The 21,084-nt window shown below is 42.5% G+C and overlaps 1 protein-coding gene across 2 annotated transcripts; it reads right to left on the minus strand.

Moving 5' to 3' along the window:
* Positions 1–1,502: 1,502 nt before the first annotated feature.
* On the minus strand, positions 1,503–9,040 carry cyb561a3a (cytochrome b561 family, member A3a). 2 transcript variants are annotated; one of them, XM_083644626.1, is made up of 7 exons: positions 8,942–9,040; positions 8,102–8,234; positions 6,807–7,011; positions 2,993–3,201; positions 2,703–2,857; positions 2,424–2,592; positions 1,503–1,736 (listed from the first exon to the last, which is right to left on the minus strand). In XM_083644626.1, the coding sequence occupies exons 1-7, from the start codon at positions 8,944–8,946 to the stop codon at positions 1,713–1,715; spliced, it is 900 nt and encodes a 299-aa protein (XP_083500752.1). In that variant the 5' UTR covers positions 8,947–9,040; the 3' UTR covers positions 1,503–1,712. The 2 variants fall into 2 exon arrangements, with proteins under 2 accessions (XP_083500752.1, XP_083500753.1); XM_083644627.1 differs by lacking the exon at positions 8,942–9,040 and adding an exon at positions 8,557–8,682.
* Between the last annotated feature and the right edge of the window lie 12,044 nt (positions 9,041–21,084).

Genomic DNA, 21,084 nt, shown 5'->3' on the forward strand with positions numbered 1-21,084 from the left:
ATATCCAGCAACAAGAAAATACCCTCAGATTTGGGTCAGAGACAAAATCCTCGTCAGATGGGGCTCCGTGGCTCTAAATGTGGACTAAATTAGAGAGTCCTTGAGAATCACTGCTATAAAGGATTGAACTGTGAATGAATCAAGAGGACTTAACGCTGAACTCCCAGCTGTGGCTCAGATAATGTACACGCATCCGGTAAAAGAGAAGTCAAGTCAATTCTACTTCTGTAGCGTTCAAATCCAAACACAAATGATCTCATGAGACTTTTCAGATAGTGTAGAGCAGGTCAAGAGCAGGCTCAGACGCTCCGACGCCGGGATCGTCCGCTTTCATTACAGTTTCAGGGATAAGATGAAAGGCATTCACACGGCTTTTCACTCAATCCTGCTCAGACCTGCAGACGAGAGGCGTTTGGACACAATCTTTTATGTGGACCTAAGATGACGTATTAATCAAAGTGCATTTACGGCCCGGGGGCCAGAACCGGCCCTCATGATGGTTCTGCCTGACCCGGGGGGGGGGGGGGGGGGTCTAAGACAAACCACACCATTTTACTGTACTTATGAAGCTTTAACATTTTGAAATTAGATGGCCTAAATTGGCTGTTTGAAGTGATTTTCAATCAAATGAATGCTGAAGAAGCATAAGTGCACAGGATGTTTCCTATCATTTAATTTTGTATAAAATTAGAGGTTACGGCATGGCAATAATATACAGTATATACATGTACCGGTATATATATATATAGAGAGCGAGAGAGAGAGAGAGAGAGAGAGAGAGAGAGAATTTTTTTGTTCCCGCGGCAACAATCTGGAGTTCTCATGTGGCCCCCCAGGAAAAATAATTGTCCACCCCTGCTTTAGAGTAAAAAAAAAAAGGGGGGGGGGGGGTTGTAGTTGACAGGTTTTTTTTTCCTGCAACTGTTGGTTCAGCACAGCAAGATAGGTAGAATAAGAATAATTTGATTTTTCGAAGATCAATTTGAAATTTCAGGCTACAGTACTAGTAGTACAAGTTCGTACCAAGTAGTTAATCATTTATATTTTTATATTAATATTTTATGAACTCAATCAAAATTAATTTGCAAATTCATACTGCTTTATTACTTTGCTTTCGTTTTAGACTGTCTAAACTAATTCCTTGCAATGACAAATACTACTCTAGATTTAGATGATTATTAGTCTTATCCATCTTTTATTGACTGCAATTCAAAGTGATGTTATGATTTGTCATATATTAAAATCTTCGTCACTTTGTGAAGACAAATGCGAGCCCACTTACTGAGTAGCGTGTATTGGCATTGTCAAAATTCTTATTAGGGCACCACCATCTATCATCCAACACACTGTAATTACATAATACTATAGTCTTTTTTTTATATATTACCAGGAACTTTGAAGTCACTTTCACAGTATATGACAACAATTACATTCTTCTTGCATGATGAAAACCCCAAAGGTATAATGAGAGCATATGTCAAAGTTTTGTTGAAACACGTTTTTTATTTGCGAAAGCAGCCATTTTAAATATAATCTCAAATAAATATTTACATCCAAAAGAGACATGAGATATTTCTTACAGCACTGTCCCGACAGTGGCTTGTACATTCATAATTTCCCTTTCCATCATTTTAGGCAACTTGTGATCCTGAGCATGAACGGACAGAGTGCAGATAAGTTTGAGGGTGCAAGCAGTTGTTTCATTTCCTTCATTAATTGTCTTCTTGGATCAAAGGCTGCGGAAAAGAATACGTGAAGGTTATTTTCATTTCCATGCTTTTGATTTTAAAAAGAAAAAAGTCTTGTACCCCTTACAACAGGGGTTCCCCACCGATTTTGATGTCACAAAAATCTAGGGACCCGAGACATTCAAATTCCGGTACACCATCAATAATAGTGATTATCATGGTCAGTGATGTCACATATAACAGTATGCTTCTTTTTCCCAATTCTGACTTTATTCTCAGAATTCTGACTTTATTTTCTGAATTCTTACTTTTTTCTCAGAATCCTGATTTTAAGTTATAATCTCAAACATTTTCATCTATATAAAAATAAATAAAAGTCACTATCTATCTGATAGTGAGTTAACACAATGGTGATTGAGGCTATGGCCCATAGATAGTTAGGCTCTCACCTGCAATTACCAATCATCGCCATAGGTGTCACCCAAGAGAACAAAACTGAAATCTTAGAGATTATCACTTTCACTAAACTCAGAACTAAAAAAAGAAAAAATCGCAAGTGACCCTAATAATCTTCAGTAGTTTTAAAGTGTGTGTGGTGTATATAAAAAAAAATGCAGGCGACCCTATTTTGATTACAGGCGACCCCACTTAGGGTCGCGACCCCAAGGTTGGGAACCACTGCCTTACAATGTAAGGGGTACCAGACCTTTATACATACGTATGAAGTGGACTCACCCTGTAAGCCATATCTTCAGGTCTACAGTCCGGTCTCTGCCAATTATCATTGGACAAAATCTTTAGGACCACCAAGACGAAGACCACAAGCAAAACTCCTAATGAGTTTCCAAACAAAGCCTCAGGTGGAAATGTAGCATATGGCTGGGTTCCAGATGCGTTTCCTTTCCTTTGGAAAAAAAAAAAAGAAAGGACAGTAAAACATTTTTAAAAATGTATGTTTTCTTTTAGAATTTAATGGAAGAAAGACTAGCACTAATCAATCAAAACAGCACTCACAGTACAAAAAAGAGCTTCTCGTTGATCCCAGAGATGCAGGCAATGACGCTGAGGGACAGAATGCTGGCTCCCATCCACACGTGGATGGGTTTAAGCAATTGACGTAGTGACACGGGAGACCAGGGCAGGAGGAAGCCAGCCATACCCAGCACCCACTGGATGGATGGATGGATGGAGAGATAGATAATTGATTGATGACTAAGGTAAATATCTCTAAAGAAATGCCAGTATGAAAAATTGCTGTCCATTGACACTTGACAAATACAGTGATTCCATTTAAAATGTTATACCTGTATGGCGAAAAGAGCTGCAGTGCCAATTCCAATCCAGCTGTGCAAGGAGTAGACGTTGGGAGTGTTGCGGGCGTTGTGGAAGTCGAACACGGCAACAAGGCCGAGGACTGCCAGGAGCAGAGACATCAGCATCATCCCAGCATGCAACAGCTTCCAGGGCAGCTTATTCTGACCCCAGGTCAGCGGCACGCGGTACAGCACAGCTCCTACAGGGGAGGGAGACATCAACAGCAAAGACAGATTGATTTTTTTTTTTTTTTTTTTTTATTAATTTTCTCCCCAATTGTACTTGGCCAATTCGCCCCGCTGTTCACCTGACAGCGAGGAGTTTCACCGGCAGGATGTAGTGCATGGGAGGATCACGCTATTCCCCGCAGTTCCCCTCCCTCCTGAACAGGCGGCCGAGAGAGACAGAAGAGGCATTAGCGCAGCGACCAGGACACATAATCTGGCCCACCCGCAGATGCCCGATCAAGCCGGAGGTAACACGGGGGTTCGAACCTGCGACCCTTGTATTGGTAGGCAGGGAATCTTCTGCTGCACTACCGGGCACCTAAGACACAAGGTTTCCAAAAAAAAGAAAGTTGATCCATCCATTTATAACGTTCAACTCCACACCTGCTGCCCAGTGCAATTACAGTATTCTACTGTAAATGAAAAGACATGCGGTGAGAGTGTGAGGGATCATTTCCTGGTGAACTCTGCTGTATTAGACACCAGCGGGAATCATGGAAAGGAGAGGGGCAACTTAAACTTTAAAACAACAATGACAACAACAACAACAACAAAACAGTAGCCTTGTCCAAAAGGCTGCTGGTGCAGTTGGTGCGTACCGTATATATACCAACAACATAATTTGTTTCAGTACTAGTTGAGGGAGAGAGGAGGAGACTACGAGAGACAGTTGAGAAAAATGAGAGAGGGAGAGAGAGAGAGGGAGAGAGAGAGATAGAGAGGGAGAGAGAGAGAGATAGATAGAGAGAGAGAGGGAGAGAGAAAGTGCAGAGAAGCAGAATGGCCTTGGTGACGGGCACGGATCAAAGCGTCTGGTGTGAACGGCCAGGGTCCTGCACAAGCGTGAATTTGCGCTTCCGTAGTCAGTGTGTTTGTGCCGGAGCTACTGCTGCTTCCATTCCCAGGCACAGGTCATGAGCTACAACTCCTATAGTCAGGTTATCAGTAGTCTCAATGCCAGACCCATGAGAGTTCTTGCGCTGATACACTACTGTACGTTACTGCATGCTGCAGAGCTCTCTCTGGGTCTGGGACACTTTCCCCCAGCCAGCTGGTTATGGGAGGGAACCGTTCACTTGGCCAGTGATATACCAGTGGTGGATTCAGTCTTCCCCAATCAGTAAGGACTTTGCGATCAGACGACACGGGAGGCGCAGCCCATTTTTCGAACCGCTCTCTCATCGGTGCAACGACCTGTCACTCATTCAATTTCAACCCGCCTTCAAAAACCAGCAGTGGCTGTGAAGTGGCACAGACTCACTTATGTAGTATGCGGAGCGCAGCGATTCAACGTAATATTTGAGTCTGGGGAGAGACTAGATCATCAGTTACAACTCTTATAGTCACGTCATCAGTTACAACTCTTATAGTCAGGTCATCAGTTACAACTCCTATAGTCAGGTCATCAGTTACAACTCTTATAGTCAGGTCATCAGTTACAACTCCTATAGTCAGGTCATCAGTTACAACTCCTATAGTCAGGTCATCAGTTACAACTCCTATAGTCAGGTCATCAGTTACAACTCCTATAGTCAGGTCATCAGTTACAACTCCTATAGTCAGGTCATCAGTTACAACTCCTATAGTCACAGGTCATCAGTTACAACTCTTATAGTCAGGTCATCAGTTACAACTCCTATAGTAAGCAGGTCATCAGTTACAACTCCTATAATTACTTTGCTGGTGCAAATGTTTAGTGACACTACTTTGATCACAGTGAAGTCCAACATGCTTCAGCCCAGTTTGAATACAAGAGGGTCCTGCTCCTCAACAGTGAAGGACAATGTATATAACACTTCTTACCTGGACCCTTCAAACACACTACCCCAAGTAAGGGCCTGTGTCCACCTAGTGTCTTTTCATCAGCTCCGGCGTCTATTTTCAGTTGTTTCCAATGGGGGGAGAGTGTATGCGAGCGCACACGGATGTCTAGAGAAAGTGCACTGCATCCAGCGTCTGTTTTCACAGCGCTCTGGCATTTTTGTGCGCCCGACTCCCAGCGCTCCCAGCTCAAATTATTTTAACTTTTCAGAAAGACGCTGGTGTTGGGTGCTCCTTTTCTGGCAACTAATTATATGGATAAACAATCGCAACAGAGACAGAAAGGCTCAATTGTGGGAGCAGATTGGCTAGACAGTAGACACTTTATATTTCTGGTGAGTGTTGAGCTAAATCACTGTATGTGTGTTGTTTGCTAATGTTAGCTGTCAGCTATCAAGCTACTACCGCACTGAACTAACGTTAGTTTCAGACTGCTTCCTTGTTATATTGTGCGCCGAGATCAGCGCTTCCCAGCGCACTTCCAGCGTTTAACGTCGGAAAAAGACGCTAGGTGGACACAGGCCCTTAGACACTTCTATTGCAAGAGGGTGACCTGCAATTGTGTGTGTGTGTGTGTGTGTTCAGTTATATGCAAGGACTTGTGGTGGGTACTGGGTAGAGTACTGAAAATGTATACTCAAGTATAGTAAAAGTGAAAATTACCATTTCAGAAACCTACTCAAGTAAAAGTAAAAAGAAGTACCTGGTTAATCAATGACTCAAAGTACAAGTACAGTACAGTACTTTCCATTTGAATTTTTTTTAGGGTGGAGAGTAGGCAGGCTAATCAAACAAATAAGGATAGCGTATACAATTGATGATGGAAATACACTCTTCCACTCTCTCTCAATCTCTTCCTCTCTACCCCTCTCTTCCTCATCTACCCTTCTCTTTATCCATTTCCCTATCTGTCCTCGAGTGGACCAATAGACCATTTTCACGGGGGCCATTTAGTGTCTAAAAGGCAGGGTAAACGCAGGTGCAAGCAAAACAGTAATGAGGGTTAGAAACCCAGCTAGAAAAGCAAGAAAAGCAGCTAAAACATGGCAATTATATACACATTTAAGTTACTTATTTTACAGGGAATATTTAAAATTCAAGTTCTGTTAAAATCCAAAAGGAAAAAGAAAAAAAAAAACTAAACAAAAACAAAAGTATAAAACATATTAAGGGGATTAGAAACCCTCATTAGTGTTTTGCTTGCACCTGCGTTTACCCTGCCTTTTAGACACAAAATGGCCCTAGTGAAAAGGGTTTATCAAATTTGCGAAGTAAAAACTAGATTATTGGCTAAAAACTTACTTGCGTAAAGGAGGATTTATTTTTATTTTTTTTAGTTACTAATGTGCGTGTGTTACTTGTTGTAACACGTTACTACCAGGGTAGGAATTTCGTCATTTTAGGGGCTAGGCCATCTGGCCTTCGGCGTTCACAAGTTTTTTTAGGGCACAAGGCCACATGCCCGGGCACAAAGGCCATTGCTCTATTGACATAGTGAAGAGCGATTTCTCTGAAATGACACATCCACAATGACACATCCTTTGCATAGGACAGGCTACATTAAGCTGAGACCACTGACGTGATCGTGAAAACACCAACCTGTAATCATAAAAATAAACTAATTGAAGAATGTAAGAGGGAACTGAGAAATGAAAGTGAAACTTGGTGATCTAAAAAAGTAAAAAACAAGTAGAGTCACGGCGGGATGAGCTAGTACCATTCATGCTGTGCAAAAGCGCCATAAGGAGCTACTCACCGTAGCCGTACAGCACCACCAGCCCTCCGACCATCAGCACTGGGTGCCAGTTGAACTGCCGGGCAGTGCCGTCCCAGGCGAAGCCCCCTCGCCAATGGCTGTTCCAGAAACACACACATGCCACGCAGGCCAGCCCCAGGCCCAGGCACAGCAGATAACACAGGTAGAAGCTCACCACAGACCTCATGCTGGACAAATCTGCACGCTAAAACAGTCAAATAAAACACACAAGTCAATGAGTGATTGGAGCTACATTCCTTAAGTCAGACTGAATTGAAATCAATAAACGCTTCAAACAAAGATGAGAAGGGCAACAACTCTCAGCACAATGCGGAAATTAACCTCGAATCCCATCAAGCTCTTTGTTTTGTAATCGTCCAGAGATGGGGACTTGGGAGTCGAGTCGCGCACACAGTGATTTAAGACTTAACTTGAGACTTGTCCTCAAAAGACTTGAGACTTTGGACTTGTGAACAATCTTTATTTTTTGGTGCATTAACATTAAGGAAATGTCTACTAATAATAACGTCAACTAATCAATGCTGATACGTGATACTGTATATACTGTATACCGATCCTTTCCAAAAAATGTGAATATCGTGGAAAAGTTGTTTTTTTCCATAATTCCTTTCAAAAAGTGAAAGTTTCATAGATCATAGATTCATTACACACAAAGTGAAATATTTCTAGCCTTTATTTGTTTCATTTTTCATAATTTTGGCCTACAGCTCCAGAAAACCCCCAAAACAGTATTTCAAGAAATTTGTATAGTGTGAAGAAAATCAGCAGTTACTTCTCAGTTATGACTGACTCCAGCCTCAGTCCACTCCCTCTGAATCTCCGCCAAATTTTTTAATCGTCTTTTTTTGTTTTTTGCTTGACAATCCGCTGAAGCCCACGGTTATCCGTGGTATTTCCATGATAATAAATTTTTTTGGAAAGGATCTGTACTGTATCCTCTATATTTCTATTAGATAAAGGAGTGAGGATACTACTACTATTAACTCACGCTTACCCTCAGCTGCCGTGACATTTTACTATACTCAGATCAATCTCAATATGCTGTCTCATGATCATGACTGGGCAGGATAAATGAACAGCCCGTCGATTCATCATCAGGAAAGACGTGCTCTTACCTTACCTCGTCCACAGCCACTGTAACACTGACAGCGGTGCAAAACTCATCTCAACTCTGATTCCAGCTTGTGTGGGAGTTGCTGCGTGCTTCACGATGGTCCCTGGCAGACCACATCTTTCACTGACACAATACAACAATAGCAGCATAATGCTCTCACTTCCTGTTTCTCTTGATCAGCTGGAGTCTCACTTCCACGTTCCTCTGAGCTGAAGTCTCTGAGGGGGAAGCAGTCAGAGGTGGAGGAGGAACAGCTGGGAGGTGACGGGACAGCCGGCTCAATCTGCTGCGGCCTATAAATAAAGGTACACATTAATCAGTTCACATTGTACACTAGTTTAACTAGAGCAGCACATAAGCAGTCAGCCAAGAAGAATGATGGCCTAAATACTGCCTGAATCATCTATTCAATACAAGGGTTACGTTAAATGTCCCTTTTAAATAAAGCTATTAAGAATAGCAAAGGTAACATTTCTTGAGTTATTCCTGCAAAGGTTAGTGGAAGTGTAAGGAAGACTCAGCACCTTCTGTAAGCTTTCGGAATGTGCTCACCAAATGTCATTTGAAAATCAGGTAATAATAAGGCCTTGCTCACTGACGTGACGGTACACATACCTTATAAAATGTGACTCAGACCATACTGTATATTGATTAAGTATGGTCCACTCTTCAGTTCGGCATAGGCAGCGCCAATTTCAACCTTTCTTTTCCTCTTCTAGACTACCATTTATGTGTTAGCAAACTTCTTCAACCAACCGTGAACAAGCAGTGTGAGAACCACTTAACATTGTCATTTGATAGAGCGTCTCCTACCGACTAGTAAAAGCTTTCAAGTCGTGTTGCAGGTAGTCAATTAAAGCAAGCAGTAATTGACCGATTTTGTAATGGAGTTTGACCTGACGTCGTCTCTATTCGGAACGCAAAAGCTACTAGCTTAACGTTACACACTAGCGTTACTATCTTAAATGTTCAAGTGGTAAACAAGTTTACAGTCCAGTACCTCATTTACAAAACCTCCATATCTATTAAGATGATTGAAGATACATCTCAGGTCCAATGTGTTTACAGGTGTCCGTCGCAAGACAGGAAGACAAATCCGATGTTTACCTTCCGTAATTGACGACGCAAGGTTTTATGGGAAATGTGGTTTTCTGTGTTATCATGCCCTCCAGCCCAACTAGTGAAACATCCAAGGCTTCTATGATCAGATCTTGATCTCCGTGGGGAAATTAGGTCATTGCAGCAGCAAAAGTAACATGATTCAGCAGGGGGGGATAGAATATAAGCACACAAATAGAATATAAAAATAAAACAATACAAAATAATAAATAAATAAAAATATAGGCCTATAAAAATAATATTAAACAATGGGGTTGGTGACAATTTCATCACTTTAAGTAGCTAGGCTAGACAGTAAAGAGTGGGAAGTAGGCCTATGGGGGGAAAGTGTGGATTAGTTTGTTTACTTTACTTTACTTTACAGAGCCTTGCAGCTTGTATGGTAGTGTGCTGTAACAACAATGGGCACTGTAGGAAGCACAGAATGAATGAAGAACTATTGATTGAATATGGCTCCATACTGTGTGTGTATACAGTTCAATCAATGTTACCAAAATGATGACCTCTTGAGATCCGTTGTCTTTTGGCTCCACCTGGAGGCAGTGTTCAATCTATTTGCTCTGTAGCAGGCAGGCTGCTCCCTCACAATGGGGGTTGCAACTATTGACTGTTAGAGGTTATGCTCTACTTTGCTATCTGCTGTATCTTCTGGAGCAAAAACAAAATAAACAACTTCCATGCAGGACAACTAAAATATAAGTATTTCAATTAGAAATAGATGACAATATTAGGATAATTATGTTCATAAAATGCCAAAAATTATATTTAAAATACATCACACTTACTATCAATTATTGACACAGCTTCCATGCTCCCCATAAACATATTCATCTTTAATACACAGGTTTTCCTCATTTCCAATTTGTATCGACCAGTTCATGCATGCTCACTCATATTCATTTACTTTCAAGTACACTTGAAGGCAGCATTATTCATATGACTGCAAAGTAACAAAGTACATTAATTGAGTTACTGTATGATTCTCTAAAAGTGATGCTGCTTTTTGAAAGTAATACTTGGATTTCAAGTTGATAGTAATTGATCTAATTTTATTGAGACATTTTTAATTTGTCTTAAGTTGTGAGCAGAATGAGATGTGACAATTCCAAAAAGAAGCATTCACAAACCGGGCTGACAATGACCCCTCAAATAGTTTGCAGAGGTTAGCCTACACCAAAATGGCTGATTCTTTCATTTTTGAGGGGAACATGTACAAAGCTATGATATTTGCTCCAAAATATAAGGTCTTGAGTAGGCTACTTTATTCTCTTTCAGACTATCTTTCTCTGACTTGAGTGAATTGGAGTATACTTCTACTTGAGAACAATGCTGCAAGGGTCCAACTTTCCACCCCCAAAAACAATGTTTGTGGGTCGTTGATACTGATGAACACTTCTAATCACTTGCAGATGTTGTGCACTGGCATTGATATCATTAATCACACACATATTTTTAATACAAAGTAGGCTATAGACCAGGGATACTCAACTTGCTTTGACCAGGGGCCACTTTTGCAAAATGACAGGCCAGGAGCCAGTTAATAAACTAAGATTAATAATATTATTTTCTTCTGTAGTGGATTGTAGCCCCCCCCCCACCCCCTCCATAACAACAAACAACAAAAGTTAGAAATCCAGTTTGCTCATCTCATTTCAGTTCTCAGATCTGTTCAGTAAACTGAACAGAGTAAACTCTCTTCATAAACGAATAAATAAAGGCTCTATCCAAAAAGAAAATGAACCAAACATATCTTGTGGTCTCAGGTTGAGTATCACTGCTATAGACCAACCATGTAGCCTACTACTTGCAATAAAATGTAACTCCTGATGTTTACCATTTAACAATGCAAATGTACTGACATTTATAGAGTTCAAGTGAAGTAATAAACTGCTTCAAAATCACAGACTGAGTGACACATACATTCATGTTTCTTATTTCTCCTGCTCTGTACTGGGCTCGCTGTTCTTTTCCTCACAAACTCCTGGTGCTGATGCAGCAGATGGTGTAAGCTTAAAGAGCGGCCATTAGTTCATCAGTCACATCAGTAATATCCCTTTAAAAAAAAGTATAGGAAAAGTGTTGAAGTGTTATTTTTTATACTTTATTTTTTGTCATACTAGTTATAAGAAGTGTAGTATTTACTTTGATCCTTCAGAGGTTACCATCGACATGACAACCTGTTCATAAAGCATAAGCTTTGAGACGTTCAAACCAACCAGACACAACAAATACGCTGGCAGACTAAAGCACCCTGTCCGGCAGGGAAAAGCTCTTAGGTTTCAGGGCGGTTGAGTTGGACGTGGAGAAGAACAGTCCCAGCGGTTGATCACAGCTTTTTCTGTGAGCTGTATATAGGCTTTGTGCTTGCTTTTGGCGAGGACTACATCTGAGGGAAAGTGCATCAATATACTTCTCAAACAGCTAGAGGGCTCCTGCTGCTGTCCTCCAACAATGTTCTCTCAGGTGTCCTGGAAAACAGACAAGAGTGAAGCTGTCAGTGGATGCAAGTCTCTGCTTTGCATTGCAGAGCTGACAGACTCCTTGAACTGATGATTTTAAAATTCTTCTGCTCTGCTCGGTGGGAACATGTCTTGACAGACTCCTTGAACTGATGATTTTAAAATTCTTCTGCTCTGCTCGGTGGGATTCGTGGGAACATGTCTTGGCAGCATAGTATTATGAGAAGCATGCGTTCCCTCGTTTATAGCTTCTGTCAGGATGGGCAGAGCAGCAGTTTGTCCCTGTGACGGATTGGGAAGAGCTCCATGTTTTCTTTTGGGAACATTTGAGAGTTTTTCCTCTGCTTCTTTTTTGTGTGTGGACATGGCGTGACATGGCCTTTGTCTCCTCCTCTGTAGTCTGTACAATCCTCCACCTCCTTTGGCGCTTCCTGAAGTAGAACTTTGAGTCCAGCCTGGGTCTCGAGTCCAGTCAGACAACTTTTCTGACATCTTGATTTGTCTCGGTCTGGGCCGCTACTGAATGTTGTGTTGACTCAACTTTTGATCTAAAAATGTTCAGATACGTTTCTCTCCACCTGGTCCAACTTTGATCACACACACACACACACACACACACACACACACACACACACACACACACACACACACAGAACCTATCGGCTCATAAAGGACAGCTACTGTGTTGAACCCTCGTGTGCTCAGCTACGATCGGGAACGCTTCCCTTAGCACCAGAAACTGGTAGATTTAAAGCTACCCCTGAAGAAGAAAGACTATGCTTACTTTGTGAGCTACACGAAATTGAAAATGAGGTTCATTTCTTGTTTTACTGCTCTGCGTATGATGACGCGAGGGATGTAGGATAGTCTTTAGCAAAAATGTCCTCTATCTACCTTGACTTTTTTGAGCTGGAAACTTGAGCTATGTTTCAGCAAGAGAATCTTCCTCATTGCAAATGTTATCTGTCAAGCATGGGAGCAAAGACATAACCTTCTATTTAGACTTGTATTTTAAATGTATCATTGTTGTGTTGTTTAATGTTCTGTTTTATTGTTGTGTCTTGTAAACCCATGGGGGTTGGGCACCTAGAGTGCATGACACGTAAATCAATCAATCAATCAATCAATCAATCACACACACACACACACACACACACACACACACACACACACACACACCAGCACTACAAACAACACCTGGGTATCTGTAACGATGCATTATGTCATTGGAAGTTGAAGGATGTGTAGTATTAGTATAGCCCTCCTGCACATAGATCTCTGTTGATCCCTTGCACAGACGTCTGGGAAATATGATCGCCTCCGGGATGGGAATTCCACAGAAATTAACTTTTCGATTATTATTCTGTAGAACCAGTGGAATGAACAACTCTGTCCTGAAGCAAATGAAAGAATCGAGACTCAAATCTGTGATGCTGCACTGATGTACAGCATGGAGCCACTCTACTGGCAATGATTAGGACACTGACTTTGTGATCGTGAATATATTCCCTCATGCTAAAAAAAGTCATCCTGGATATACTGTCACGGTGACCTTTTCTATCGCTTACAATTTATTCTCTGCAGTTGTAGCTACATCAGTATAACAAATTCGGGTTAAGGTACAGGAAAAACAATTGCACTTGTCCATGGCTTTGGGAGACAGTATATACTCTCTCTCTCTCTCTCTCTCTCTCTCTCTCTCTCTCTCTCTCTCTCTCTCTCTCTCTCTCTCACAGCTTCATATTTTACAGCTGAAATTGAGTTGCAGTGGCCTTTAGGTCATAGGGTACCGTAGCCCTGCCAATACAGAAAGCTAAAGATAATGGATTTGGATTGATTGACAGAGCTCTCGGTACTGTATGAAGATTGGCAAGATAAAGCTAGCAAATCATTAAAAAATCTTCATCAAAATCAGACCATATTCTCCAGAAATAGCACGTATCCATCATATTTTCTTGGAACAACAGTTGTAAAAAATGTGAAGTGAATAGGCTTTTTTCCACAGTGGCCATTTTGTGTAAAAAAGGCAGGATAAACACAGGTGCGAGCAAAACACTAATGAGGGTTTCCAACTTCCATTCGCGGAAGTTGGAAACCCTCATTAGTGTTTTGCTCGCACCTGTGTTTACCCTGCCTTTCCGACACAAAATGGTCACTGTAAAAAACAAAAAAAGGCCCATTGTAAAATAATTCCAAAGGGAATCATTAATGGGGTTATTATCTTTGCATATCTGTATGCAACTAGAATGGCTTGTCTGGCTGTGATAGATTTGTGATTATACTGTGATACCACAGTTTGAGGCTATTTATGTGCCGTCTCCAAAGGTAACCAATAGCAATACCACCACTGGATGTCAATGTAATATCAGGGGGTATTTTGGTTCAGGATCACACACACACTAGAGGCTGGGTTTCTGCCTCGAGCGCCGTAAAGCCCTGGGCAGCTGCACTGCAGTACTGAGCCAATAGAGCTATAATCACAGAATATGAATGAATTCTCTGGAGTGGCAGCTGGGCTTCTTGGGGCCTTACCAATAATGACAGGGAAATGGCTGTGAAATTGGTCTGAAAGCTGAAAGAGTCCAAAGGGGGCGCCAGGTCTTTTAGGCAGTGGAAGTGGGATGATCCATGGTGTAAGTGAAGTAAGACAAGATATGAATTTTCATTCAGCCCCTCTGGGAAATGAGCTTGTCGCAGCAGCAGCAGCAGCAGCAGCAGCAGCAAAAGTGATAGGACTGAGCAGGGGGGGGATGCAAATCGAATTATCCTAGAAAATAGAATATAAATAGAATCAGCAATTTAACAGTAAAACAATTAAACGAGTCAAACCTTCCACTAGAAAAAAGTACTTACATATTGAAAGCTAAACAACATATATTTGAAGATATTTGGATGCCATTCATTAGTTATGTTGGTAATTTAAATTTAGCAGATGATCAAGCATAACTAGGTTTTGTGATGGCAGTGCAGTTCCTGAAGCTAGAATGTCTTTTTGATACCTTGTTTTTATTTATTCATTTACCTGTATGACGTTTAATTAAAAAATGTTTTTTTATGTGTTTTAAGATTACCTATGTACAAATTGGAGGAGCAGAGGTGTGGTTGTTGGTGTTGTTGTTTTGTCTATGTATTGTAAAGATAACAAATTGTAAATAAAAACATTTTGGAAAAAAACAACAACAATTAAACGATGAAATAAAATGTAAACCGTTGTGGGGTTAAACATAATGGTGACAATTTAAACATATCTTATATCTTATGTGTGCCAAATGTGGAAATAGTATACGGTAGATTACTTACTAGCAGTCATGATCGCGTATTTAAATATGCATCACTAAATTACTAAATTATGCACTATATGTGTGTATGAACATAATGTAATAAGAATCAAACTTAATTCAGTAGCACGATCATAGCATAGTTTATCATTAATGTGGCTGTATTGGCTGATCTTATTATTTAAAGCAAAAGTAGCTTGCTGAATCCCTGAATGTTACAGGATCATAATCATCATCATCATCATAATCATATACTGTCACCTTACAAGCAAGATGGTTCTGGGTTCACAACGTCGCACCTCTGCCCCGATCCTTTCTCTGTGTAGTTATCGTGTTGTTCACGTGGATTTCCAAACACACGCAGGTCAGGCCGACCCGAGCCCTAATTGTTTATTTCAAAACCAGGCCCTACCCGACCATCAGGTGTCGGGTCCCGTCGGGTTCGGGTTGGGTAGCAGACCAGACTAACACATGCTGCCTCCGATACATGTGCAGTTGCCAGCCGCTTTCACCGCCGGCAGGACGTCGCGTGTGGGACAATCACGCTTCCACCACCCAAAAAAGGTGCCCCGACTGACCAGAGGAGGTGCTAGTGCAGCGACCAGGACACATACCCCTAATTTGGCTTTCCACCCACAGACGCGGCCAATTGTGCCTGTATGGACGCCCGACCAAGCCAGAGGTGGCGCGAACCTGCGACCATCGTGTGGGTTGGCAGGGAATCTATCGCCAGTCCGTGACCTTTATTGATTCAACGCAATTATATCAAAAAAGTACGACTCAAACATCAAAGTCCATGGCCGGTGGCTACTTGTCGTACGTCTTCACCTTTGTGCTTTCTCTCAAGCATTCTTCCCTTCAATCTGGTGTTGTGTAAACATACTCTGAAAGCTTTTCTCCAGAAGACGTAGAAGAAAAAGTGTGTCTCTGAGAAGATCGGACAGGTTCCTATCCGTCGTATACTGTAGGTTGAGGCATTATCTTCAGCGAACCTTCCATGATGTTTCTGATGTGGGGGAAGATGTCCATTGCATAGAACCTCAGAGTTGAGAAACGGCATTAAATGTATTGGATTGATTCAGACATGTCTACAAGGCAAATGACAACAATTCCGATTGAAGTCTTCCCAAATGCCAAACACCTGTATCGTCATCATTAGCCGCTGATTCTACTGTCTTGAAGTGATTGTCATGGAAACGCCGAGGTTCAAGAGCTTCAAAGTTCCAAGCCTTCTTCCATCGCAACTCTTCATCAACCTGGAGATGATTCAGACATGCTGAAGATATGGTTGGGTAAACGTCATCATTTCCTCCAAATTAACTGGCAGCCGATTCAACGATCACAACTTGATTGTCGGATGAACGCTGCAGATCAAGGGCCTTCAAATCCTCCGGTTGAGGCATGTTGAAGACATTGCCTGGCGAATGCCAAGGCTTCAGGTTGAAGTCTTCCCAGGTTCTTCTGAACACCCATATCATCATTAGCACAGGATGTAGTTATCATGTGACGGCTGTCAGGTGCACGCTGCTGCAGCTGACGCGCTTTGGAGGTTTTGAGGAACTTCAAATTCTCGTCATCCACTAACTGTCAACTACTACTGCTGCATTACGTTCAGATATCACTGACATACTGCTACATTTTCTGGGTGAGGAATTGTACATCTCCCTCATTTTCAGATACAAATAAAGAACTTGTTCTGTCTGGGAATTGCTTTTTTGCTCGAATGTTGCCTGTGCGAGTGCTGAAACATGATGAGTGCCGTCTCTTGGATGTGGCCTCCGGTTTGTTTCCCTCTGAGAGTTTCATCTCGGGCTTGGCAGCTTTGTGCGAATGTAATCCGCTCGTGAGTTCTCCCTCAGACTGAGAAGAGACTGCAAAGACTTGTGTGCTTTCCCCGCGCCGGTGGAGTTACATGGGTTTTGGGAGCCATGCAGTCTAGTATCCCAGTTTCCCCATTTACTGGAGTCTCCAATTCAATTTCCGACAGTAAGGCTACATTACTGGATTTGCGTTCCCTGTTGATAGATTTATTTTCTCCCTGGAAAATGCTTGTGCCCTCCGGGTCGGTTGCTGCCTTTTCACAGACAGGGCAGTTTAAAGATCTCTCTCGGGGTGAGCTGATGGGAGTACAGTTAATCGCTGTGCGAAGGATTTCCTGTATAGCCTACTAGAAGTCTACCTTCCTTTTTCACTCCTGAAGTGCACAACTCTCCCGGGAATCCCCCCTGACCCCCCCGGCAATTCCCCCTGACAATCCCCCCTGACCCCCCGCCAATCCCCCCTGACCCCCCCGGCAATTCCCCCTGACCCCCCCGGCAATTCCCCCTGACCCCCCAGGCAATCTCCCCCTGACCCCCCCAGGCAATTCCCCCTGACCCCCCCGGCAATTCCCCCTGACCCCCCCGGCAATTCCCCCTGACCCCCCCGGCAATTCCCCCTGACCCCCCCGGCAATTCCCCCTGACCCCCCGGGCAATTCCCCCTGACCCCCCCGGCAATTCCCCCTGACCCCCCGTGCTATCCCCCCCTGACCCCCCCAGGCAATCCCCCCTGACCCCCCGGGCAATCCCCCCTGACCCTCCCAGCAATCCCCCCTGACCCCCCTGGCAATCCCCCCTGACATCCCGGGCAATCCCCCCTGACCCTCCCAGCAATCCCCCCTGACCCCCCTGGCAATCCCCCCTGACATCCCGGGCAATCCCCCCTGACCCTCCCCGGCAATCCCCCCTGACCCCCCGTGCTATCCCCCCCTGACCCCCCAGGCAATCCCCCCTGACAAGCTTCTCGGCTGAGCATCGATTAAGATTGAAAGCAGCGCCGGTCTTCTCCATCCACACTGTGTGGAGGGCAGGCCTCCTCTAACACAGCAGACTGATTTCACTTTTCAAAATCAAACTTCTTCTCATGTCGCACAACAAAGTCTTAATGTTGCTGAGTGGCTGTTTGCAGTTTGTCTCAAGATAAAAGACACAACAGACGCAGTGGAATCACCTTTCCTGCATGGTAATGTGGCTCAGTACACTTTAAGACAGGCCGGCAACAGCACGTTCAATCACGTTCTTATGGAAGTGAGCATTAGTTTGATGCATGCGATGATTCATTCCAGCAGAGGCATCGTTTAGCTGAATATTTCTGTGACAGAGTGATTTAATGTCGCAGCTTCCTGAGTACACACTGCAGTATTTAATGTTGCAGCGTCCTGAGTACACACTGCAGTATTTAATGTTGCAGCGTCCTGAGTACACACTGCAGTATTTAATGTTGCAGTGTCCTGAGTACACACTGCAGTATTTAATGTTGCAGTGTCCTGAGTACACACTGCAGTATTTAATGTTGCAGCGTCCTGAGTACACACTGCAGTATTTAATGTTGCAGGTTCCTGAGTACACACTGCAGTATTTAATGTTGCAGCGTCCTGAGTACACACTGCAGTATTTAATGTTGCAGCGTCCTGAGTACACACTGCAGTATTTAATGTTGCAGCGTCCTGAGTACACACTGCAGTATTTAATGTTGCAGCGTCCTGAGTACACACTGCAGTATTTAATGTTGCAGTGTCCTGAGTACACACTGCAGTATTTAATGTTGCAGCGTCCTGAGTACACACTGCAGTATTTAATGTTGCAGCGTCCTGAGTACACACTGCAGTATTTAATGTTGCAGTGTCCTGAGTACACACTGCAGTATTTAATGTTGCAGCGTCCTGAGTACACACTGCAGTATTTAATGTTGCAGGTTCCTGAGTACACACTGCAGTATTTAATGTTGCAGGTTCCTGAGTACACACTGCAGTATTTAATGTTGCAGCGTCCTGAGTACACACTGCAGTATTTAATGTTGCAGTGTCCTGAGTACACACTGCAGTATTTAATGTTGCAGTGTCCTGAGTACACACTGCAGTATTTAATGTTGCAGCGTCCTGAGTACACACTGTAGTATTTAATGTTGCAGCGTCCTGAGTACACACTGCAGTATTTAATGTTGCAGCGTCCTGAGTACACACTGCAGTATTTACTGTTGCAGCTATCTGAGTACACACTGTAGTATTTAATGTTGCAGGTTCCTGAGTACACACTGCAGTATTTAATGTTGCAGGTTCCTGAGTACACACTGCAGTATTTAATGTTGCAGCGTCCTGAGTACACACTGCAGTATTTAATGTTGCAGGTTCCTGAGTACACACTGCAGTATTTAATGTTGCAGCGTCCTGAGTACACACTGCAGTATTTAATGTTGCAGGTTCCTGAGTACACACTGTAGTATTTAATGTTGCAGTGTCCTGAGTACACACTGCAGTATTTAATGTTGCAGGTTCCTGAGTACACACTGCAGTATTTAATGTTGCAGGTTCCTGAGTACACACTGCAGTATTTAATGTTGCAGGTTCCTGAGCACACACTGCAGTATTTAATGTTGCAGGTTCCTGAGTACACACTGCAGTATTTCATGTTGCAGGTTCCTGAGCACACACTGCAGTATTTAATGTTGCAGGTTCCTGAGTACACACTGCAGTATTTAATGTTGCAGGTTCCTGAGTACACACTGTAGTATGTAATGTTGCAGGTTCCTGAGCACACACTGCAGTATTTAATGTTGCAGCGTCCTGAGTACACACTGCAGTATTTAATGTTGCAGGTTCCTGAGTACACACTGCAGTATTTAATGTTGCAGGTTCCTGAGTACACACTGTAGTATTTAATGTTGCAGGTTCCTGAGCACACACTGCAGTATTTAATGTTGCAGCTTCCTGAGTACACACTGCAGTATTTAATGTTGCAGGTTCCTGAGTACACACTGCAGTATTTAATGTAGCAGCTTCCTGAGTACACACTGTAGTATTTAATGTTGCAGGTTCCTGAGCACACACTGCAGTATTTAATGTTACAGGTTCCTGAGTACACACTGCAGTATTTAATGTTGCAGCTTCCTGAGTACACACTGCAGTATTTAATGTTGCAGGTTCCTGAGTACACACTGCAGTATTTAATGTTGCAGGTTCCTGAGTACACACTGCAGTATTTAATGTTGCAGGTTCCTGAGTACACACTGCAGTATTTAATGTTGCAGGTTCCTGAGTACACACTGCAGTATTTAATGTTGCAGGTTCCTGAGTACACACTGCAGTATTTAATGTTGCAGGTTCCTGAGCACACACTGCAGTATTTAATGTTGCAGGTTCCTGAGTACACACTGCAGTATTTAATGTTGGAGCTATCTGAGTACACACTGCAGTATTTAATGTTGCAGGTTCCTGAGTACACACTGCAGTATTTAATGTTGCAGGTTCCTGAGTACACACTGTAGTATTTAATGTTGCAGGTTCCTGAGCACACACTGCAGTATTTAATGTTGCAGGTTCCTGAGTACACACTGCAGTATTTAATGTTGGAGCTATCTGAGTACACACTGCAGTATTTAATGTTGCAGGTTCCTGAGTGAGTACACACTGTAGTATTTAATGTTGCAGGTTCCTGAGTACACACTGTAGTATTTAATGTTGCAGGTTCCTGAGTACACACTGTAGTATTTAATGTTGCAGGTTCCTGAGTACACACTGTAGTATGTAATGTTGCAGCTTCCTGAGTACACACTGTAGTATGTAATGTTGCAGCTTCCTGAGTACACACTGTAGTATTTAATGTTGCAGGTTCCTGAGTACACACTGTAGTATTTAATGTTGCATGTTCCTGAGTACACACTGTAGTATTTAATGTTGCAGGTTCCTGAGTACACACTGTAGTATTTAATGTTGCAGCTATCTGAGTACACACTGTAGTATTTAATGTTGCAGCTATCTGAGTACACACTGCAGTATTTAATGTTGCAGCTATCTGAGTACACACTGTAGTATTTAATGTTGCAGCTATCTGAGTACACACTGTAGTATTTAATGTTGCAGCTATCTGAGTACACACTGTAGTATTTAATGTTGCAGCTATCTGAGTACACACTGTAGTATTTAATGTTGCAGCTACAGTATCTGAGTACACACTGTAGTATTTAATGTTGCAGCTATCTGAGTACACACTGTATTATTTAATGTTGCAGCTATCTGAGTACACACTGCAGTATTTAATGTTGCAGGTTCCTGAGTACACACTGCAGTATTTAATGTTGCAGCGTCCTGAGTACACACTGCAGTATTTAATGTTGCAGGTTCCTGAGAACACACTGCAGTATTTAATGTTGCAGGTTCCTGAGTACACACTGTAGTATTTAATGTTTCAGGTTCCTGAGTTTTACAGCACATGAGAAAATCACTTCCTACAAATCTAATAAATAGAATCA

This window comes from Poromitra crassiceps (assembly GCF_964638095.1).
Source record: "Poromitra crassiceps genome assembly, chromosome: 10".
Lineage (NCBI taxonomy): Eukaryota > Metazoa > Chordata > Actinopteri > Beryciformes > Melamphaidae > Poromitra > Poromitra crassiceps.

What these genes read in the sequence shown, in the direction of transcription:
- cyb561a3a (XM_083644626.1), bottom strand. An exon ending in CAGCTCTTTTCGCCATACAG is followed by an intron (nt 2,858 to 2,992) that starts GTATAACATTTT and finishes CCATCCATCCAG; the next exon opens with TGGGTGCTGGGTATGGCTGG. An exon ending in CTGAAGATATGGCTTACAGG is followed by an intron (nt 1,737 to 2,423) that starts GTGAGTCCACTT and finishes TCTTTTCCGCAG; the next exon opens with CCTTTGATCCAAGAAGACAA.